The 17,799-nt window shown below is 59.2% G+C and overlaps 1 protein-coding gene across 4 annotated transcripts in view; it reads right to left on the bottom strand.

The window, feature by feature from the left end:
- Positions 1-17,799, bottom strand: part of COL5A1 (collagen type V alpha 1 chain) — a 152,474-nt gene that overhangs the window by 99,517 nt on the left and 35,158 nt on the right. For all 4 annotated transcript variants that reach the window (XR_011999792.1, XM_072748241.1, XM_072748240.1 and 1 more), the window contains exons 2-4: positions 15,624-15,791; positions 10,036-10,249; positions 8,916-9,078 (exon numbers count right to left, since the gene is read on the bottom strand). Coding sequence is in view for 3 of the 4 variants with exons in the window: in XM_072748241.1 (XP_072604342.1) it covers positions 8,916-9,078; positions 10,036-10,249; positions 15,624-15,791 (545 nt within the window). In the remaining variant the exon portion in view is untranslated. The remainder of the gene's footprint in view (positions 1-8,915; positions 9,079-10,035; positions 10,250-15,623; positions 15,792-17,799) is intronic.

Here is a 17,799-nt window from a genome sequence, read left to right as displayed (position 1 = left end):
CACAGGTGGCTCCAAGCACAGGCAAGGGGGCTCTCCTCAACCACCGCCACGCACCACCATGGGCTATACAGCAGGACTCCATCTGGAAGTATCGGCATCATCTGGAAGCATCGGCTGCAATGCCCTGCCCCTCCAGGAAGGCCATCGATCCTCCTCCCCTACACCAATGGGCCTACCAGTACCCGTACCGCCGCAGCACTGCAGATGACCTTGAAATGGCATTCCCTCCCTGGAACCCCAGCGCCAATCCTCCCCACAGACTCTGCACATCACAAAGGCTGGGCTTCTGGCCCTGCATCAGCCCCCCAGGCTGGGACAGGGTCCTGCTGCTCAGTTTCCATGGAACAAACCTGAAGCCCTTTCAGGCCAGGAAGCAGGAGATGCCAGGCCCCATAGCACGTGGGCAGAAGCAGGGCCTGCCTGACTCTGTGGGGTCTCCCTGACCCATCCTAGGTGCCACTGCCGCCCCCCACCCCATATAGAGGGGACGGCCCACCCCAGCTGCTCTGCTCAACAGGGATCATGAGCACCCAGCATAACCCAGGCCAGCTCCAGGCGCACATCCTCAGAGCTTGGTCCCCACCCCAAACACCCCGACCACTCGAGGCACAATCCCAGGGAAGCCCCTCGGCAAAGACATCAGTGACATGAGACCCACTGTCACCCAGCTCCCGCCTCCATTAGAGAGCCATCCCGCCCAACGCCCAGCTGGTCACTGACCCCCAGCCAGCAGGCTGCTGGCCACCTACACCAGGCAGGAGTCCAGGCCCAGCACTGTCCACTGCCCAGCCCTTGCTGGACCTGAACTGGAGATAAAAATATCTCCAACGCCCTGCACATCGTCCTCATGGGCCAGTCAGTCGCCTGTCCAAGCCGGGAAGAGGTTACCATCTTGCCTCCTTGGCCAGACCCGACTCAACAGCCCAAGAAGCCTCAATTTGAAACCAACCAAATGGTCAAGCCCAGAGAAGAGCTCTTAATTAAGCACCACACATGCCCTAGAGGGATTCTTTTTTTTTTTTAAGTTTTTTTTTTTTAAGATTTTATTTATTCATGATAGTCACACAGAGAGAGACAGAGAGGCAGAGACACAGGCAGAAGCAGGCTCTATGCAGGGAGCCCGACGTAGGATTCGATCCCGGGTCTCCAGGATCGCACCCCGGGCCAAAGGCAGGTGCCAAACCGCTGCACCACCCAGGGATCCCCCTAGAGGGATTCCTGGGTGAACCCCCTTCCACACTAGATAGTGACCCCAAAAGACAGCTCCAAGTCTGAACCCCCAAACTCTAGGAACAGAGCCTTATCTGGGAACAGGGTCGTTGCAGCCATTAGGAAGTTAAAGGTCTCGAGGTGAGACTGTCCTGGATGATGGTGGCTCTAAGTCCCCTGGGAAGTGTCCTTCCTTAGAAGACAGACAAGGAGCAGCCAGACAAGGGAGGAGAAGCCACGTGCCGATGGAATCAGAGCTTTAAGGATGGAACCAAGAGCCATGGGATGCCAGGGCCACCAGGCACTGGGAGAGGCAGGAAGGACCCCCACCCCCGAGTCCTCTGGAGGGAGCACACATCAGACTCTTGGCCTCCAGGACCAGGAGAAACTCAATTTCTATCTTTCTGAGCCACCACATTGTGGAGACTCGTGGGAATTGCAGTATCCCTGCCCTTCCCAGGAATTAGGGAAGGTTCCTGGGACGTGGGCAGCGCCGCAGACCTGGCCAAGAGACTCTGACCTCGCCTACTCCTGCCCCTGCTGCAACCCCGGGGATCCCCACCTGAGAGCTGCCTGGGTGGGCACGGGGCAGGGCCTCACATGGCCAGACAATGCAGGGAGGTGCTCCTAGGGGAAGCTGAGAGGGACACTAAGGAAAGTCAGGGACTGGGGAGATGTGAGCCTGGGGACAGTCAGATGGACACTGTACTCTGGCGGCTGCAGGGCCCACCCAGGATGCACAATCTGCGATCACAGAGGTGTGATCTGTGGCCCTCTCCCCCAGGGCCCTACCTCAGGCCCATGACTTATCTGGGGGCTTCCACGGCCCCATCTAAAGTCAGGGTACATGGGCTTAGACCAGGGACAGCGTGCCATGCAGGCAGGCTCCCTCCTCTGCTGTCCTGCATGCCAGTCGGAGGGCCTATACACTGGACCATGCCAGCCTGGCCAGGGCAGGGCAGGGCAGGGATGGAGTCCTGTGCTCAGAATGCCTGCGCAGTCGCACAGCTTGGGCTTGGGGCACAGACAGGAGGACCACATCTGGCGTGGGCTCAGGCTGCAGCACCAGTCTCACAGCAGAGCAATGGAACATGCTGGCAGGTATTCCAGACAGAGCCACAGTCCCCGCCGGGTCTGCTGCAGAGGCTGGCCCCTCCTGCTCCCAGCATGGGTCTAACTGGCCACACCAACTGGAGAAACACTCAGGGACCAGGAGGGGGGATGGGGACAGGGGGTGCAGGGGATGCCAGACTGAACACCGCTGACTGGTGGGGATGCGGGGGGCACAGGGGCAGATTCCCTGTGTCACATCTGCCTGGTGCCTGAGTATGAGCTCGGATTGGGTCCCACCAGCCCCACAGATGCCGCCTGGTGCCTGAGTATGAGCTCGGATTGGGTCCCACCAGCACCACAGATGCACCGCTCTCGGCCACCTTCCAAGGACAGGATAAGCACATTCCAGAACACCTCTGCGGGTTCCTTTCCACAGAGAAATTTGGGTCAAAATGACGGTAGGGATGCTGATGGAACAGATGAACAACAAAGCACAGGAGGGAGGTGCTTCAGATCCCGCTGGGCCATGCTGCTGCCCTGGTGCCCATGGAGAGAACCGGCCCCCCAGAAGGCAGCCTCCGGGGTCACAGGGCACAGGGCACCACAGAGACAACAGGTCCCCCAGCAGGCAGCCCCTGGGGCCACAGGGCATGGGGCACCACGGAGGCAACGGGTCCCCCAGCAGGCAGCCCCCAGGGTCATAGGGCAGCACAGAGACAATGGGTCCCCCAGCAGGTAGCCCCTGGGGCCACAGGGCACAGGGCAGGTACTGGAACTAGCTCTGCACCTCTCAAGTCACGGCCCAGATGCTCTGCTCGCCCTGCCATCCCTGTGCATTTCCTCACGCTTTGACCGTCCCCCATTGACCGATTACACGTCTGTTGGCTCAGAGCCCACCAGACATGGTTTCTTCAGCCCTGCGTCCCCTGCATGCAGCCCTGTGGCAGGTGACAGGATGGCCCCTGGAAAGGCCCGGGGCTCAGAGGTCACAGCCTGGACCCATCGGGGGAGGGCAGCTCTGCACCCCCACGGGGATCCTGGCTGCCCTGTGGACGGCTGAGAAAGCCCTGCCCAGCAGAAGCCCGCTCCTGCCCCAGGAAAGCTGGATTCCAGGAAAGAACATGTCAGTGGAAAAGCCAGGCCTCTGGAAAATGGGAATCAGGATGAGGTAAACCCCTTGTCTTTCCAAATGAAAGGCGGGTGGACAGACAGGAGGACCGTCCCTCGGGGGTGATGCCATCTTTGTCCCGCCGGCACCCGAGGGTTTGCACAGAAAGCCCATTCACCATCTGTTTGGTCTTGTTGCCCCTTGAAACATACCACAGCTTAGAAGTGGGTTTGGCTCCTGGCCCAGAACTCCCTGGCTCCCCATCCCCCGTCCCCTTCTCCATCCCCGGGGTGGGCCCCCCTCCCATTCCCCCGTGAACCACCGAAGAGAAGGGTCTTCCTACCACAGAGGCCCTCTCCTCCCCTGGCCGAGCCCCACCTTCCAGACCCCTCCATGTGGAATAGCCGCCAGTGCCAGGCCCGCAGATGAGCCCGGGGTGGGCAGGGGTATGCCAGGTCTCCCAATCAGCCTGTGTCTTGGAGCAGGGGCCGGGGGACGAGAGAAGGCCAGCTCAGGTTGCCGGTGACCCTGCAAGCAGCTTGTGCTGGCTCTTCCTGGAAGGTTCTGGGCCTTCACAGACCCCACAGGTCAGGGCAGTGTGATGTTCCCATGGGAACAAGCTCCTACCAGCATCATCATCAGGAGCCCCCTGGGATTCCCTGGCTGGGGAAGGGGGGACCCAGGGTTCTGAGGTCCCGGTTTCGTTGGTCAGGGGTTAGAGAGAGAGGCACAGGCTGCTGGGAGGGTGGCACCCCGCTCTGCGTCGTGACATCAGGGCAGGGCTGTCAGGCTCCCGGCAACCACAGATCCGGGACCCAGCCCTGCTCCCCTGTAGCTTTGCTGGGTAACCTCCACAGGCTGTTCGTCTTCTCTGGTGCCAGCATCCCGGGAGTGGCAAGGCTTGATGGGAGGGCAGAGCACTTGGCGGGTATGGTCGCGGGCCCACAGGCCAGCACCGACCTGGCTGGCCTCCCACCTGGCTCCACCACGGAAGGAAAACAACCACTTCCCACCTCCTGCCAGATATACTCACTCTCCCTGGCACTCTCGCCCATGTTTCCAAAAACACAAAGCTCGTTCCTAAGCCCTGGAGGAAAACAAGACTTTTTCCTGCACGAGGAGGCCCGCCAGACCCCACTTCTGACCAACAGTCCCGACCTCCCCTCACAGTGGGCCCTCAGTCCACCAGGGAGGGGGGCAGGAGTGAGGCCCCGGGACTCCAGCACACAGACACGGGACACACAATGCCCCAGGATACAGGGGTGGCCCAGCACCCCAGAGCAGCCCTGCAGAGTGTGCTCTGCACCTCAGAACGTGTGGCCAGGGATCTACGAGCCGGGCGGCAAGGCAGCAGCCAGGACAGCCAGCCTGCGCCCCTCTGGCTCACCCCACCCCACCCCACCCCTAGGATGGCCTGGCCGCCTGACCGGGGGCAGGGGGCGGGCCCTGCCGGGGAGGGAGTAGGGGCAAGGATAGCCACTCACAGCTCATGCCCCAGGGGGGCGGGGATGGCAGGGCCCAGGAGCGCTAACCCCAGCTCAGGTGTACATGCCCTCAGCCAGCCCTTCCAGATGGGCTCCCTGTCTGCCAAGCTGGAGACCCTTATCTCTGAGGCCAGGGTCCTGGCACTGGACCTGCAAGCTGAGTCTGGACAAGAGGAGGGAAGGGACGGCAGTGACCCCAAGCTGCCACATAGACAGTGTGTGTGACTCACAACCATTGGTGAGGCCTCTGGCAGGTGAACAGTGACCAAGGGCCAGAGGGGCCTCAGGATGGCCTTGGCTCCGACCACCAAGGGTCTGGGTCAGCGAGGTTTACAGTGGCCCGGGGGGGTGCCAGCATGTCACAGATTCCATCCACAGCGTTAGCCTACTCACCCATTTTCCAGATGAGAACGTGGGCTTGGAGAGGTTTAGCAAAGGGCCCCTGGTTATCAGCCAGAAAGGAAGTGGAGGGGGCCCGAGGCCCGTGGGACCTTTGTATTCATCTCCCTCCCTCCTGGGGTGGCTTCCAGAGGGACCAGGACGTCCTGTCCCCCATCCAGTGGGGCAGCCCCAGGTGACTGCTGGGAGGAAGGCTCTACCGTGGCTCCAATGGTCCCTGTGCCACCCTTGAGCCCCAGACAGCACTTCACTTTGGACAAGGCGGCCCCTGTGGGGCCTCATGCACCCCAGGAAAACCCCTGGAGCCCCAACAGGCTCCCTGGAGTTTCATAAACCTCCATCTGGGAATAGTACTCAGGTACTCAGGGTGTATGCATGGTACTTAGGGTGTGCGCCGGTGCTGATGGGCACTCCCTGGGGCACCCCAGATCCTTCCTGCTCACCCAGGCCCTTGTGGAGCTGTGGGACAAAGCAGCTTCTAATGAGGGGAAGGCATCCTTCCAGGGGAAGAACAAGGCTGCTGGAGAAATATTTTTCAACAGTGCCGCCCCCCTTCCCCGTTCAGAAGAGCTTCCAGAGAAGCCAAGAGAAGATGGGGAAGGCCATTATTTGAAATCTGGTGGAAAGAGTGAAGTCACTTCTGTTTCAAAAGAAAAAAAAAAGTATTACTCTTCCTTCCTTGCCATGAGACCCTGGGCGGGTGGGCCTCGAAGCCCAACGCACCCAGCTCCATCCATCACCACTTCAGGAAGAGAAGAGCAAGATAAAATGCTCCGAAGCCACTGAGGCACCACCGCATCCCCCCTATCCCTGGTCTCCGCTGCAAGAGAAAGATCACCTTTTCCACAGTGAGCGGGCTTAACAGCCAGGAAAGCCCGGGTCTGGGAAAACAGCTCCCACAGAGCATGAACACCTCGCCATCCACAAAACCTCCCATTCCTGGCAGCCGCCTGGGCCCAGACAGGACGCCAGCCCTTCCCAACGCATTCCCGACCTGCAGTCTCCATCCACAGCCACAGTGAGAAGCCTCTGCCGCATCTCTCCCACGCCCTGCGGGGTGTACATGACCGCCGACCTGTGTCGCAGACGGGCACCCCAAGTCTGGGGCAGGGAACGCAGCCCACCCCACATCCGCCAGCGGTAAGCGGTACGGCAAGGAACTGGGACCCCGACCTCTCCCAGTGCCTCCCTACGGCAACACGGTGTCCGTATTTCTGCTCCTGGGAACACAGCTCCTTCGGGCTCCGTCAGAATACCAGGGAAGCAAGATTTGCTGTAGGATCCTGATTCTTATAAAGCTAGATACAGCTTATCTGTACAGTAACAGGCACACGTGAGCACTCAAGAGGCACCAGAAATTAGAGATGTCACCCAGCACAGAAAAGCAACCACGCAGGAAATTAATTCAAGCCCGCAATGCCACGGCCCAGCCCCAGCACACCTTCCTGCCTCCGGATCCAGGACTTGAATCAACAGGAACATGGGCAGTATGTCCACAGTGACCCTGGCTCCCCGTCACACGCGGGCTTCACACATGGGCGCCAGTGAGCCCCCTGACATCCCTCGCAATGCTGTTACCGGTCCCCACATCATACAGGTGGTAGTCCTAAAGCTCACCAACGTCCCCTGCTTCACCTGGATCCTGTCACCCACAAGGGATCTATACCGGCAATAACTCAACCCCAGCCTGTGTGACCCCTTGCCTCTGACTCCCCAAGACAGCTCCCCAAGGAGAGCCCCAAAGCTACCCCAGGTGGCTTTCACAGCCCCAGCCATCCTGCAATAATTCATCCCAGGTTTCTGGGCAAGTCTGGTCAGAAATGTGCCCAGAGGGAGGATCTGTAGAACTTGCAGGACGTGGCAGCCCCAGCAGGTTCCGGGCTCCATCCGACCCTGCATCCCGGTACACGCCGAGGCCTGCCACACCCAGGCCTGCCACACCCACTGGAGACCCTGGACCCACCTTCATGCACCAGCTCCCAGCCTTCTCTTTGCAGCCCTCTCACCCTATTTTCCGGGAGCCGTGGCTGTTCTGAATCCTCACTTGTCCATCATACCTACTGGGCTCTGTCCTGCCTTTCCACATGCCTTGGAGCTGATCTCAAATCCAAACCTAGCAGCTAACGCTCGTCAAGCACTTACCCTGAGGGACGCAGTGAGCCACAGCCATGTGACACAGTGCACTCATGATCCCACGGCAGACGGGGAAGCTGAGGCTAAGAAGTACTGGAGCAACTTGCCGGAGGCCCCAAATCCAGCATGCAACAGAGGAGAGGGCCTGCCCCAGGCCAGCCGCCCTCCTGAGATGTCTCGTGGTCACACCACATGCCCCATGATGACTTTTCAGAAACGTGAGACTTTGGGAAAGTTATTCTTCACCTGCGCAAAGCTATGGCCTGACCACATCCCCACCAGCTGACCCTGGAACCTTCAGAGGCGTCGCCATAACTAGAATAGAAATGGGAACCATGGGTGCACACTCTCTCCCTCTGGTGCCCCCACAGAGCACCGGGATCCACTCAACACCTGTCCAGCCTGGGACGGGTCTCAATTCACCAAGGAGATGCACAGATCTGAGACCCCATGTCAGATGTGAGCACAGGGCTGATGGGCAGAGGGCAGGCCTCCCAAACATGGCCAAGGGGGTGCGCACTTCCAGGGAGCACATGCTGGCGCTCAGGAATGTCAAGGGGAAACGCTGCACCATCCTCCTGTCCCTGGGGATCCCAAGGATGAAATCCAAGAGCTGGGACAGCCCTCAGAGACCATCCAGTGTGGTGGTCTCCAAAGACGCTTTAGCCATGGTGCCCTGGGGGCAGCCAAATCTCCTTCCAGAGAGCCCGAATATGAAAAAGAAAGAAGTCCAGTGGAGGGGTCCTGGCTGTCACCTTGCCCAAGCCAGAGGGGCCACAGGCCACTTGAAGAGCCTTCTTGAATGCAGATCCCAGAGCCCTGCTGCAGGTCTGAGGCCTGGGAACCTCAGGATCAAAGCCTAAGCATCTGAACTTTCAAGGGTCCCCAGGTGATTCCAGGGTGCTCCCCTGGGGCATCTGGGAACCACTGGTCCTCTGCAGAGGTGACCTCCTTCCGGTAAGACAGAGTCCTATAATGCTGTCTTACACTGAACCCCAATCTTCAAAGGAGACAAATGCAAGACTGCAGGTTGAAGTGGGGGCTCCCAGGTGCACTCTGCTCAGCCCCCTTCCCCGTCCCTGAGGCATTTCCCTGGGAAGCCAGTCTCCAGGCTGCACAAGGGCATAGGTAGGGCACTTCCGAAGGCTGGTGGTTCCCACCCCCAGCCCAGCTCCGGCCTACTGTCCCCCTACCTGCAGCTGACCCCTTTCCGGGACGACCCTCAGATACCAGAAGTCAGGAGTCCACATGTGTCTACGAGCCCTGGGCCACACTCACCAAAGCCCTGCCCTTGCCAAGCTCGTCCCTGGACTCCTCAGATGAGGGGGGACCCTGCCGTCCTCATGTAGCTCTGCACTCCCACAGGCTACAAACACTTCTTGGGACAGCAGCAGAGGCCACGTTGAAGTGCCAGCTGTCCCCGAGGAGGAGACAGGCAGCCAACAGCAGCCATGGTGGCTGTATCCAGGAGTGACCACTCACCAGCGCACATCCCAGGAGGCCCTGGGACAGCCTCCCTTCCACCTCACCTCAAATACTTCCTCATCTAGGATCCGGGTGCCAAACACGATGATGCCATTGACATCTATCATGGGGTGATCACTGCGGTCCAGGGGTTTGGTGGTCTTCTTTTTACAGTCCAAGATCAAGGTGACATTTTTCTTGTGGATGCTGAGAGCGATCCTGTGCCACCTGCAAAGGAATGGTCCAGGTGAGTGAGGGGGCTTGTGTTCCAGAATGCCAGCGCAGGTGACCTGCAGCAAACCACCATTTCCTACACTGTTGTGGTGGGGCTGGGCAGCTCTGAACTGAGCCTCTGCCATCAGACCAGGTTGGGCGCAGATGCCAGCCACACGGCGTACCCCTGGGAGACCCACTCAGGCTATGGAGGCCTTCCACCTCTCGCCTCCCAGACGAGCTCACCTGTCTGGACCTGGGAGCTCATTGGGCCACCCTGAGTATAGGCTCGCCAACAGGCCAAGAGCAGGGGGTATCCCATGGTTCTGTCTCAGTGAACCCCCCCAAAACCTTGTGGGGAGCTGCAGGTGGCTGGAGAATGTAGGGTTTGCTGGGAAGTGGTGGGATGGAAGGAAGGAAGGAAGGATGGATGGATGGATGGATGGATGGATGGATGGAAGGAACCACCTCCTGAGGGGCTTCCAGGATCACGCACATGGCCTCAGATATGTCAGCCGTGAAAGAGCTGACATTCATACTCCCAGCATTTAGGTAGGTCCCCAACAAAGAAATTCTGGAAAGACTTTTCTTTTTCTTTCTTTTTTTTAAATCATTTGCCCACACATCCAATGGGTCCATACCCTAGAAGGAGTGGGATACAACTGCACAATCTTTTATGTCGCTTGTGAGACTAGGAGTCTAGCGTTTGAGATACTACAATGCACTTGAAGGGGAAGCAGAGGCCCAGGGAGAAGAATGGCAGGGAGCATGTCCTAAGACCAGGACCCTGGCCCCCCGAACTTGAGCCTAGTCCCATCTCTGCTTGGTGCCCGCCTATGGACATGGTGGCACCATCCTGCTTTTCATAAAGCACATCCTGCCATAAGGTCCCTCACCTGCCAGCAGGCTTCAGTTGGCCTGCCCAGAACCCCAGGAGCAGTAGGACTGGGTCACTGAGCAGTGCCCACTTACTTGCCATCCGACAGGTTGATGCCCCTGAAGAGGGGGTAATCCTCTGGGCCTGGTTTCCCTGTGTGGTCCTCATAGAGGAAGACCGGAGAGCGGCCCATTTCCAGGCCAATCTGCTGAATGCCCTGCTCGTTGTAGATGGAGACCAGGAAGGCCTGGCTGCCTTTCTTGGCTTTCACAGTGGTTAGAATGGAGAAATCCTCCGGAAATGAAGACGCTGTAACGGTAGACAGAGATAAGAAGTCAGTCGGGAAGCTCTAACTACACCCAGCCACAGCTCCACAGACAAACCAGCTCAGGGACCTGGCAACTTGTGGTACATATGGTGGTGCACAGCCATCTGCTACTGCACACCTGCCCCTTACTAAACTGTTCCTGCAGCCCTTCCCTGGCACCACATGACCAAGCCTACCCTCTTGGAGGCACAGTTTAAGTGCAAACCTGAGTGGTCCTTCCAGCAGTGAGCCCTGAGTGTCATCTCCTCAGTTCCTATAGCTCAATAGCGGGAGAGAGAGTAGGGGGAGGGAAGGTCCGAGGCAGGGACCACATTTCCTGGCTGATACACAAAACAGAAGAAAAGTAGAAAGAAGGACGACTGGGGGTGCTCAGTCAGTGAAGCATCTGTCTTCAGCTCAGGTCATGATCCCAGGGTCCTGGGGTCGAGTCCTGCATGGGGCTCCCTGCTTCTCCTTCTCCCTCTGCCCCCTTCCCCTGGCTAGTGCTCTCTCTCTCAAATAAATTTTTTTTTACAGTAGGAAAAAATCAAAAGACTTCAACCCAAATTTTAAAAAGGAAGAAAAAAAAGACAAACTCCGTATGTTAATGGCAGGCAATGCTCCTTACAACTCAAGACAGAAACAACACAAAGTCATGAACTGCCAGACCCGGGCCAGCCCCGCCGAGTGCATACCCCAGACCTGCCCACACGGCCGCGCCGCCTCGACCACCACCATGGGAAATCCCAACCTATCCCTCACCCATCCATCCCCCTGGCGAGGACAGCAGCTCTGCCCAGGGCCCGGGTGGCGAGGGGGTGGGGGGCGGAGAGCGTGGCCAGTCCCTCCCTCCACAGGGGAGCCACCACCTGGAGACCTGCCCGGAGGAGCAGTGCCCGGAGAGGCGTCGGCACGAGCACCCTCACTCTAGAGGGGCTGTGAACCGGGCTAATGGGCCTGGGGAATGGGTCACCCTGTTATCAGACCCACTGTTCACAAGGTCAAGCAGCCAGGCAGAGGCCCGGGGGGGGGGGGGGGGGGGGGGGGCAACAGAGCTGGGGTCCCTGCAGCTTCCAGCAGGGACGCTATCCATGGGCGCCCTCTGCTGACAGAAGTGCCATGTGGCCAGGCAGCTGGCCTCGGCTGCTGCTCACTGGAGGGGCACATGCTGGGGACCAGGGGGCCCCCAGGCACCAGGCCCAGGGCATCCTAAGGCTCCCCTGGGGGTGGGGGTAGGGGGCAGTGTGACCTCCATGACCTCTGCAGGACCCAGGGTGGGGAGGGCTGCCAGGGTGAGCCAAGGGCCAGAGAGGCCACAGCTGCCCCCTACAGGGAGACCGACTGGCCCTCCAAGGCCAGCTCAGGGACTCCTGTGAGGTCCCAAGGGGGAGAAAGAAGGCCGCTGAAAAGTCAGCCCCACAGGCCCCAAAGCCCCAGCTCAGACACCCTCAGGGAGAGGCCCAGGGCCCCCTGCCTGGGGCTCAGGCTGCATCTGTCCATCTGCCACGTGGGGTGCCCTGGCCTCTCCCTCCACTGGGACAGGCTGGTTTCCCTGAGGAGCCACCCAGGCCACCCTTCCATACAGACAGGAAGCCTTTGGGAAGAGGTGTGCAGAGATCAGCAGTCACAGCCACCAGCTCTGCACCATCCTCCAAATGGGGGATGTACAGGAGTCAGAGAAGCCACCAGCAGAACCACCAAAGGGGAGACTCTGCAGCAAGGCCAGGGCAGGACCTCGGGACCCCGTTGGGTCCCTGGGGGTGAAAGGGCACCAAAGGGCCCGGCGGGGGGTGTCAACCTGAGGCCCTGGGGAGGCCACTGCTCACATCAAGGGCAGCGCTCATCTCTAGGGTCACCTGCCCCATCCCCAGCTCAGACACCCTACAGCTGTCATCCCGTCTTAAATACAGAGAAGGGCAGAGATAGGGGGCGCCCCCTTCCTGGCACAGAGCACAGCCTGGGGACGGCCACGGCCCACTCTCTCCAGCTCGTGAGGATGCCACGACCCAGGGTTCACACATCCCTGGGGGTAGATCTCAGCTCAGAGTGCCTGAGGGGGTACATTATGTCTGACACGAATCTCCCTGCTAGCAAAACAACAGTGGCTGAATTGTCACTCCAGAGATGGCCTAGGCCAGGCATGACGTGAGCCGGATGCTGACCCACACCGTCTGGGCCATCAGGGGAACTGTGTCTGGGTCCCACTCTTCCTACTTGATTTCTCAAAGTCATAGAGGAGAGAGGCAGGTTCAGGCAGAGGCCCAATTGCTTCCTGAGGTCGTTTCCTTCTCGCTGTGCTGAGGCTTACGGGCACTGAGAAAGTTTGGGTATACAGTAGGAGCTTAATAAAAGCATCTGTTAAACCGAGTCCCCTATGCCAGCAGCTCCTGGATGGGACGTTCTACTGGACAGGAGCTGATGTGGGGGCCCAGGCCCACCTGCAGGGAAGGTCTGGGGCAAAGGCCTAAGGAGTGGGCAGGGGTTGTGGTCATATCCCACCCCTGCTTCAGGTCCTGAACATGAAGGGCATCTCAGTGGCCATGAGGTTGCCAGGTAGAGGACAAAATGGAGAGAGGGCCCCAATCTGAAGCACAAGAACAGAGGAGATCACAGAGGAAGCCTGTGATCGTGGGGAAGCCTGCCATGTTCTAGAGTCTTCAGAGGGGGCAGCGAGGATGTGGCCGTGCCGGTTCCATGGCTGCAGGAGCACCCAGTACTGGGCCCCAGGGCAGATGCCCATCCAGGAAATTGGGGCGGCCCTGATGGGACACATGGCTTCCTGCATTCTCGAGGGCCCACGATGGCATCTCCTAGGGTATCAGGCCTGTCTTCCCTTGACACCATGTCCCCTGCCCCTGGGCAGAGGGTGGCAAGGCCAGGGGACCCCCAGGCAAGCAGTGCCATGCTCTCTCCCCAAAGCATCACAGTTCTGGGCTCTGCCTTAATCCTTATGGGCCACCAGTGCCAACTGTTTGGAAAGGTCCATGGGTGCACGGGAGCTCCAGGGTCCCGCTGACCTCAGGACCTGCCCACTGGCTGTAAGCAAGATGAGGAAGCTGTCTTGGAATCAGGGAGGACACATGTCTCCATCTGGCAGCACTGAGCTGCCCACCTGCACCCCTCTGGAGGTAGGGCAAGCCCCACAAAGGCCCCCAAAGAGCTGCTTGGCCCTGGCCGCCGAGCACTCCTCTGTGAGCCTGTGAATGGGGTCCCCGTGTCTCCAGAACAACTGGACAACTCTGAGGTCTTCCTGTCATGGCCACAGTCACCTGGACGTGGACTTCCCTTTGCTCAAAGAGTCGTTCAGAGATGTTCATGCTCAACTCAGGCCATCGTGCCCCAGCCTTGCAGCGAGCAGCCACCTGACGCACCCCTTCCAGGAGACACAGGCTGCTAAGGTGCAGCCGCACCACCCTGGCCCAGGGAGACGGGCCCCACAGTGAGGAGGCCGACAGGCATCCGGCTCCCTCAGAGGCTCTCAGAGAGAAGGGACAGAAGCTGTGTGCCTCCTCACACCTGAGGCCACATCATACCACCCTGACCTGGAGGCACACCCCTGGCAGCTTTTGAGGACTCACTGTGGGGTTTGGAGAGGGGACCCCGTAGAAATTCCTAGTCAGATCAGCCCGCAGTGACCTCCAGCTTTATGTGGCTTGGAAGAGGCACTGGCTGTGCCGGGACCCGTTCTGCTCCACATGCTAATTGTGACCAGAAGACCCTGCCAGTGCGTTTACACGCTCAGTTTCTAATTGAGTCACTGATTTGAGAGCTCAAGGAAAACGAAGGCTTCAAACCTACATCCTGTCTGCCTGCTGAGGAATCCAGACTAGATCCCCAGTGATGAGTCTATCTCCTGAGATCATGCAATTTCTTGCCTCGAGATAAGCAGCCGCCCCCCGGAGCCCTTCTCTGCAATGCCCTCTCTCTGGGATGGGGAATGAGGGGCAGGACATGGGCAGCTTCCAGGCAGAAATGAGAGCAGGCACCTGGCAGATGATTCTGGAACACAGGCTCAGCCCCAAAGGGGAGGAAGTGTTCTGGGGACGTGGGGAATGGAGGCGATCTGCGGGGAGTGACCTTGTCTGCAGCCCAGGGCGGCTGGGCATGCAGAAGTACACTCCTGGGAGGTCTGGAGGCGACCTGTGCCCCCCACTGACCTCATCTACCCAAATGAGGGTACCCCCCAGTGACCTTCTTGGAAAGGGCCGACCCGGCATCTCTCGGAAACAGATTCCTAAGGGCCCCATGGATTAAAAGCAAGCTGATGGGTACCTGGGCAGCTCAGGGGGTGAAGCATCGGCCCTCTGCTCGGGTCCCGATCCAGGGTCCTGAGATTGAGTCCACAGGGAGTCTGCTTCTCCCTCTCCCTCTCCCTCTGCCCCTCCTCTGCTCAATCTCACACACTCTCTCTCTCTCGAATAAAGAAATTAAATCTTTCAAAAAATTAAATAAAGCCTGGCTGAGTGCAAGGGGCATCGGAAGCAAATAAACTGCCCCGAAAGAGTGTGTCCTTGGGGACCCCATGGGGATGTGGGAGCACAGAGATGTCGCTACCGCCCAACGTCGGTGTCACAGGTCGGGGTCACAGCCAGGTCTTCCACTAATTACAGAACATCTCCAAAGGTGAGCATACCTGCCTGGTCCCCTACTCCCTTTCTGATCTAAACCAGAACAAGCTCATTTAAGGCAGAGGCGAGAGGTGATCAATCATTGGCTATTACTCACATCCAGATAAGCCCTGAGGGGGTCGGGGTATGGGGAGGGGGTGTCACAGAGCGTCCACAGCCGGTCAACGGGGACAACCAGGCACTGCATCTTAGCAGCCAACATTGCCCCCCACTCCGGGCACGTAATTAAAAGCAGAGATCTGGCCCTTGGCAGTTGCTTCTCATTAAAAGCTTGCACCCTCTTGCTGGGAGCCCCAACGTGTGATTCATGTGTCTCTTAATGTCACTGCCCCAATTAAGCTTCTGTGTGGGAGCGCTTCCTTTCCCATGACCCCGGGTCTCTCTCAACCTCGTCACAGCAGAACCATGCATCACCTTTTTGCATTTGGAGTCCTGGCAGCCTGTCTACAGCTGGAGATACACCTGCCCGGGAAAAGCCAGGGGAATAGATGAGGCCCCACATGCCCACCTCCGGGGGGTGGGGGGGCGGGGTGATATCCACTGGGCTGTTTTCACTAGAATGACACCAAACCAGCCTCCTTAGAAGAGCTTCGAGCAAAACCACACGTGCCTCTCCCACCACACAGTCTCCCAGCTCTGCGCCTGGGCTGGAGGTGGGAGGTAGAGCCATTGCCTCCAACAGAAGATGCACACCTGTCCCCACCACCCACCACCCACCTGCCTGAACACACACACACACGTCTCTTACCAGGATACAACTGCTTGGTGGGCGCGCTGAGCTGGGCATCTTTTGTGACTCTGTAAGCGACGTCTGGGCCTTTGGAAGATCTCCGCGTAGCACAAAAACCTGTTGTCTTTGTTATTCCATCAGGCAAGTTGTGAAAATCTAGGACCTTCAGGAGATCCGCTGGCTGAGCTGAAATGGTAAAGGGAGGTGGGGGGTTAGCTATGGGTGAGGTGAGGAGCACCACACGGCACCTGCCGCCCACCCAGGAGCACCCGGACAGATTAGGAGAATGGGAACCAGCTCAGGATCAACTGAGGGGCCAGGCGCTCGGGGGCATGGGACGGCACACATCGGGGTCCCCAGAACCACACTCCAGCCCAGATCCCACCACAGCCACACACCAGGAGGAGACCCCTGCTGGCAACAGCCCACGGCCGCCCCCACCCCAACTTTGCAGATACAGCCCCTCCACTCTGCATCCTTCGCTGGCCGGTGCTGTCCAACGCCTGCTCCCAGTCACCCTCCCCTGGCCCAGTTGTGGGAAAGCCGCCCCGAACGCAAGCCGCGAGGACCCCACTGCTGATGGGAGCGACCCTGGAAGAAGGTCTTCTGGAGCAGGGGCACTGATGGCTCGTGGGTTTTGCTGTATGGCTCCCGGGGTCAACACATCCTGTGTGACTAGGACACAGAGCCTGCAGAGCCCATGCTACCCCCCATCATTATCCAATTAAAAGGTGATTTTTCCCATAACTGTTTATAGCAAAGAGCCAGTTTCCACTTCCCCTAGAAGACCTATGCTTACAAGCAAGACAGTGCAGAACCAAGGACATGGGAGGAGCAGGTCCCTGCATCCCTTCCAGAAAGTTCCGAACCCTCCATGGGGGGCAGGGCAGCAGCTCCCAAGGGCATTCCAACAGCAGCCAGGGCACTTCCTTCAGCAAGAAATGAGACAGCCTCCCCGTGCCCCTGGCTCCCTCCTTCACAGTAGGGAGAGCGGGGACCTCCAGGCTCTGAGGACTACAGGCCTGGGATCCACACACCTGCCCTAAACAAAGGCCATTTCATGGGGAAAAGCTCAGCTCCCATTACTACAGACAAGAAGCCCTAGTCATTCCAGCAGAGAAAATAAACCCCAACTTGGGAGTTGGAGTGACAGGCCCTGTGAGCAGCAGGTACTGCCCTGGGGTTTTGGGGAGCCCAGGGACCAGCACCCACCTGTCTGCGGGGGTGTGGGTGGGGCTGATGACTGGCCCGGCCCCCACCACTGAGTATGTGAGCTCCAGCTCCACGGTGCAAATCAGGGCACAGCACCTCTCATCCCAGGTGGTTGGTGCCCGGGTAGCCCATAAGTGGCCCAGGCCCCACAGGGCTCCATCCTGGGCCTCTTCCTCCAGGAAAGAGCAATTCTCTCTGCTCTGCTGGTCCCGCACATGGACTATGAATGGGGAGCTGCAGGAGGCCCTCTCCTAGGAGAGAGAGAGATAGGCTCCTGCCACAGAGCTCGCGCCCCTGGATCAAGCCGTGCCTGAAGAACGAACCTCTACGTTAGCCAGCACGTTCCTCCCTACATTTAGGGCAGCTTGGCTTAGACTCAACACCTGCTACTATAAAATCAGCACCCAGTGCGGGGGGCGACCGCGAGACTGGCACAGGCTCTCCAGCTCACTGGCTCACCCTCCTTCCTCCCCAGAGGGGTGACTACATGCCTGAGACTCGCTCAAGAGGAAAGCCTTGCTTCTCTAACATGGGTGGAGGATTTGAGGTGAGAAACAACCCCTCCCACCACAGTGTCGGTTTCCCCTTTGCGGGTCCCGGGAATCCTGCAGCCAGCTGCTGCACCTGGAGCTCAGCATAACCATCGGGGGCAGAGAGTGGGGGCATGTGGGGACCCAGAAGCTGTGCATCCCCTCTGCTTGTCCAGCAAGGCCCTGACAGAGACCCCATGCCTGCAAGGGGCCATGGCGTTCAGGGCAGTGGATGGTGCCCTGGCAGGTGCCAATGCCACACGATGACGCACTGGGATGGGTGGGACAGCCTCCTGGGCCTGGCTCCAAGAACATGGGGATGCTTTCCTTCACCACAAAATGCACCCCCACCCACGGTTCCCTGCAAGGCACCAGGGCACCCAGATCCCAGAGCTCTGCCCCCAGCGGAGTCACTTCCACAGCTCAGCTTGGCTGCAGACCTGTCACCGCAA

This window comes from Vulpes vulpes, chromosome 2 (assembly GCF_048418805.1).
Source record: "Vulpes vulpes isolate BD-2025 chromosome 2, VulVul3, whole genome shotgun sequence".
Taxonomy (NCBI): domain Eukaryota; kingdom Metazoa; phylum Chordata; class Mammalia; order Carnivora; family Canidae; genus Vulpes; species Vulpes vulpes.
The sequence above is the reverse complement of the archived record's forward strand: the minus strand, read 5'-3'. Positions and strand labels throughout refer to the sequence as shown.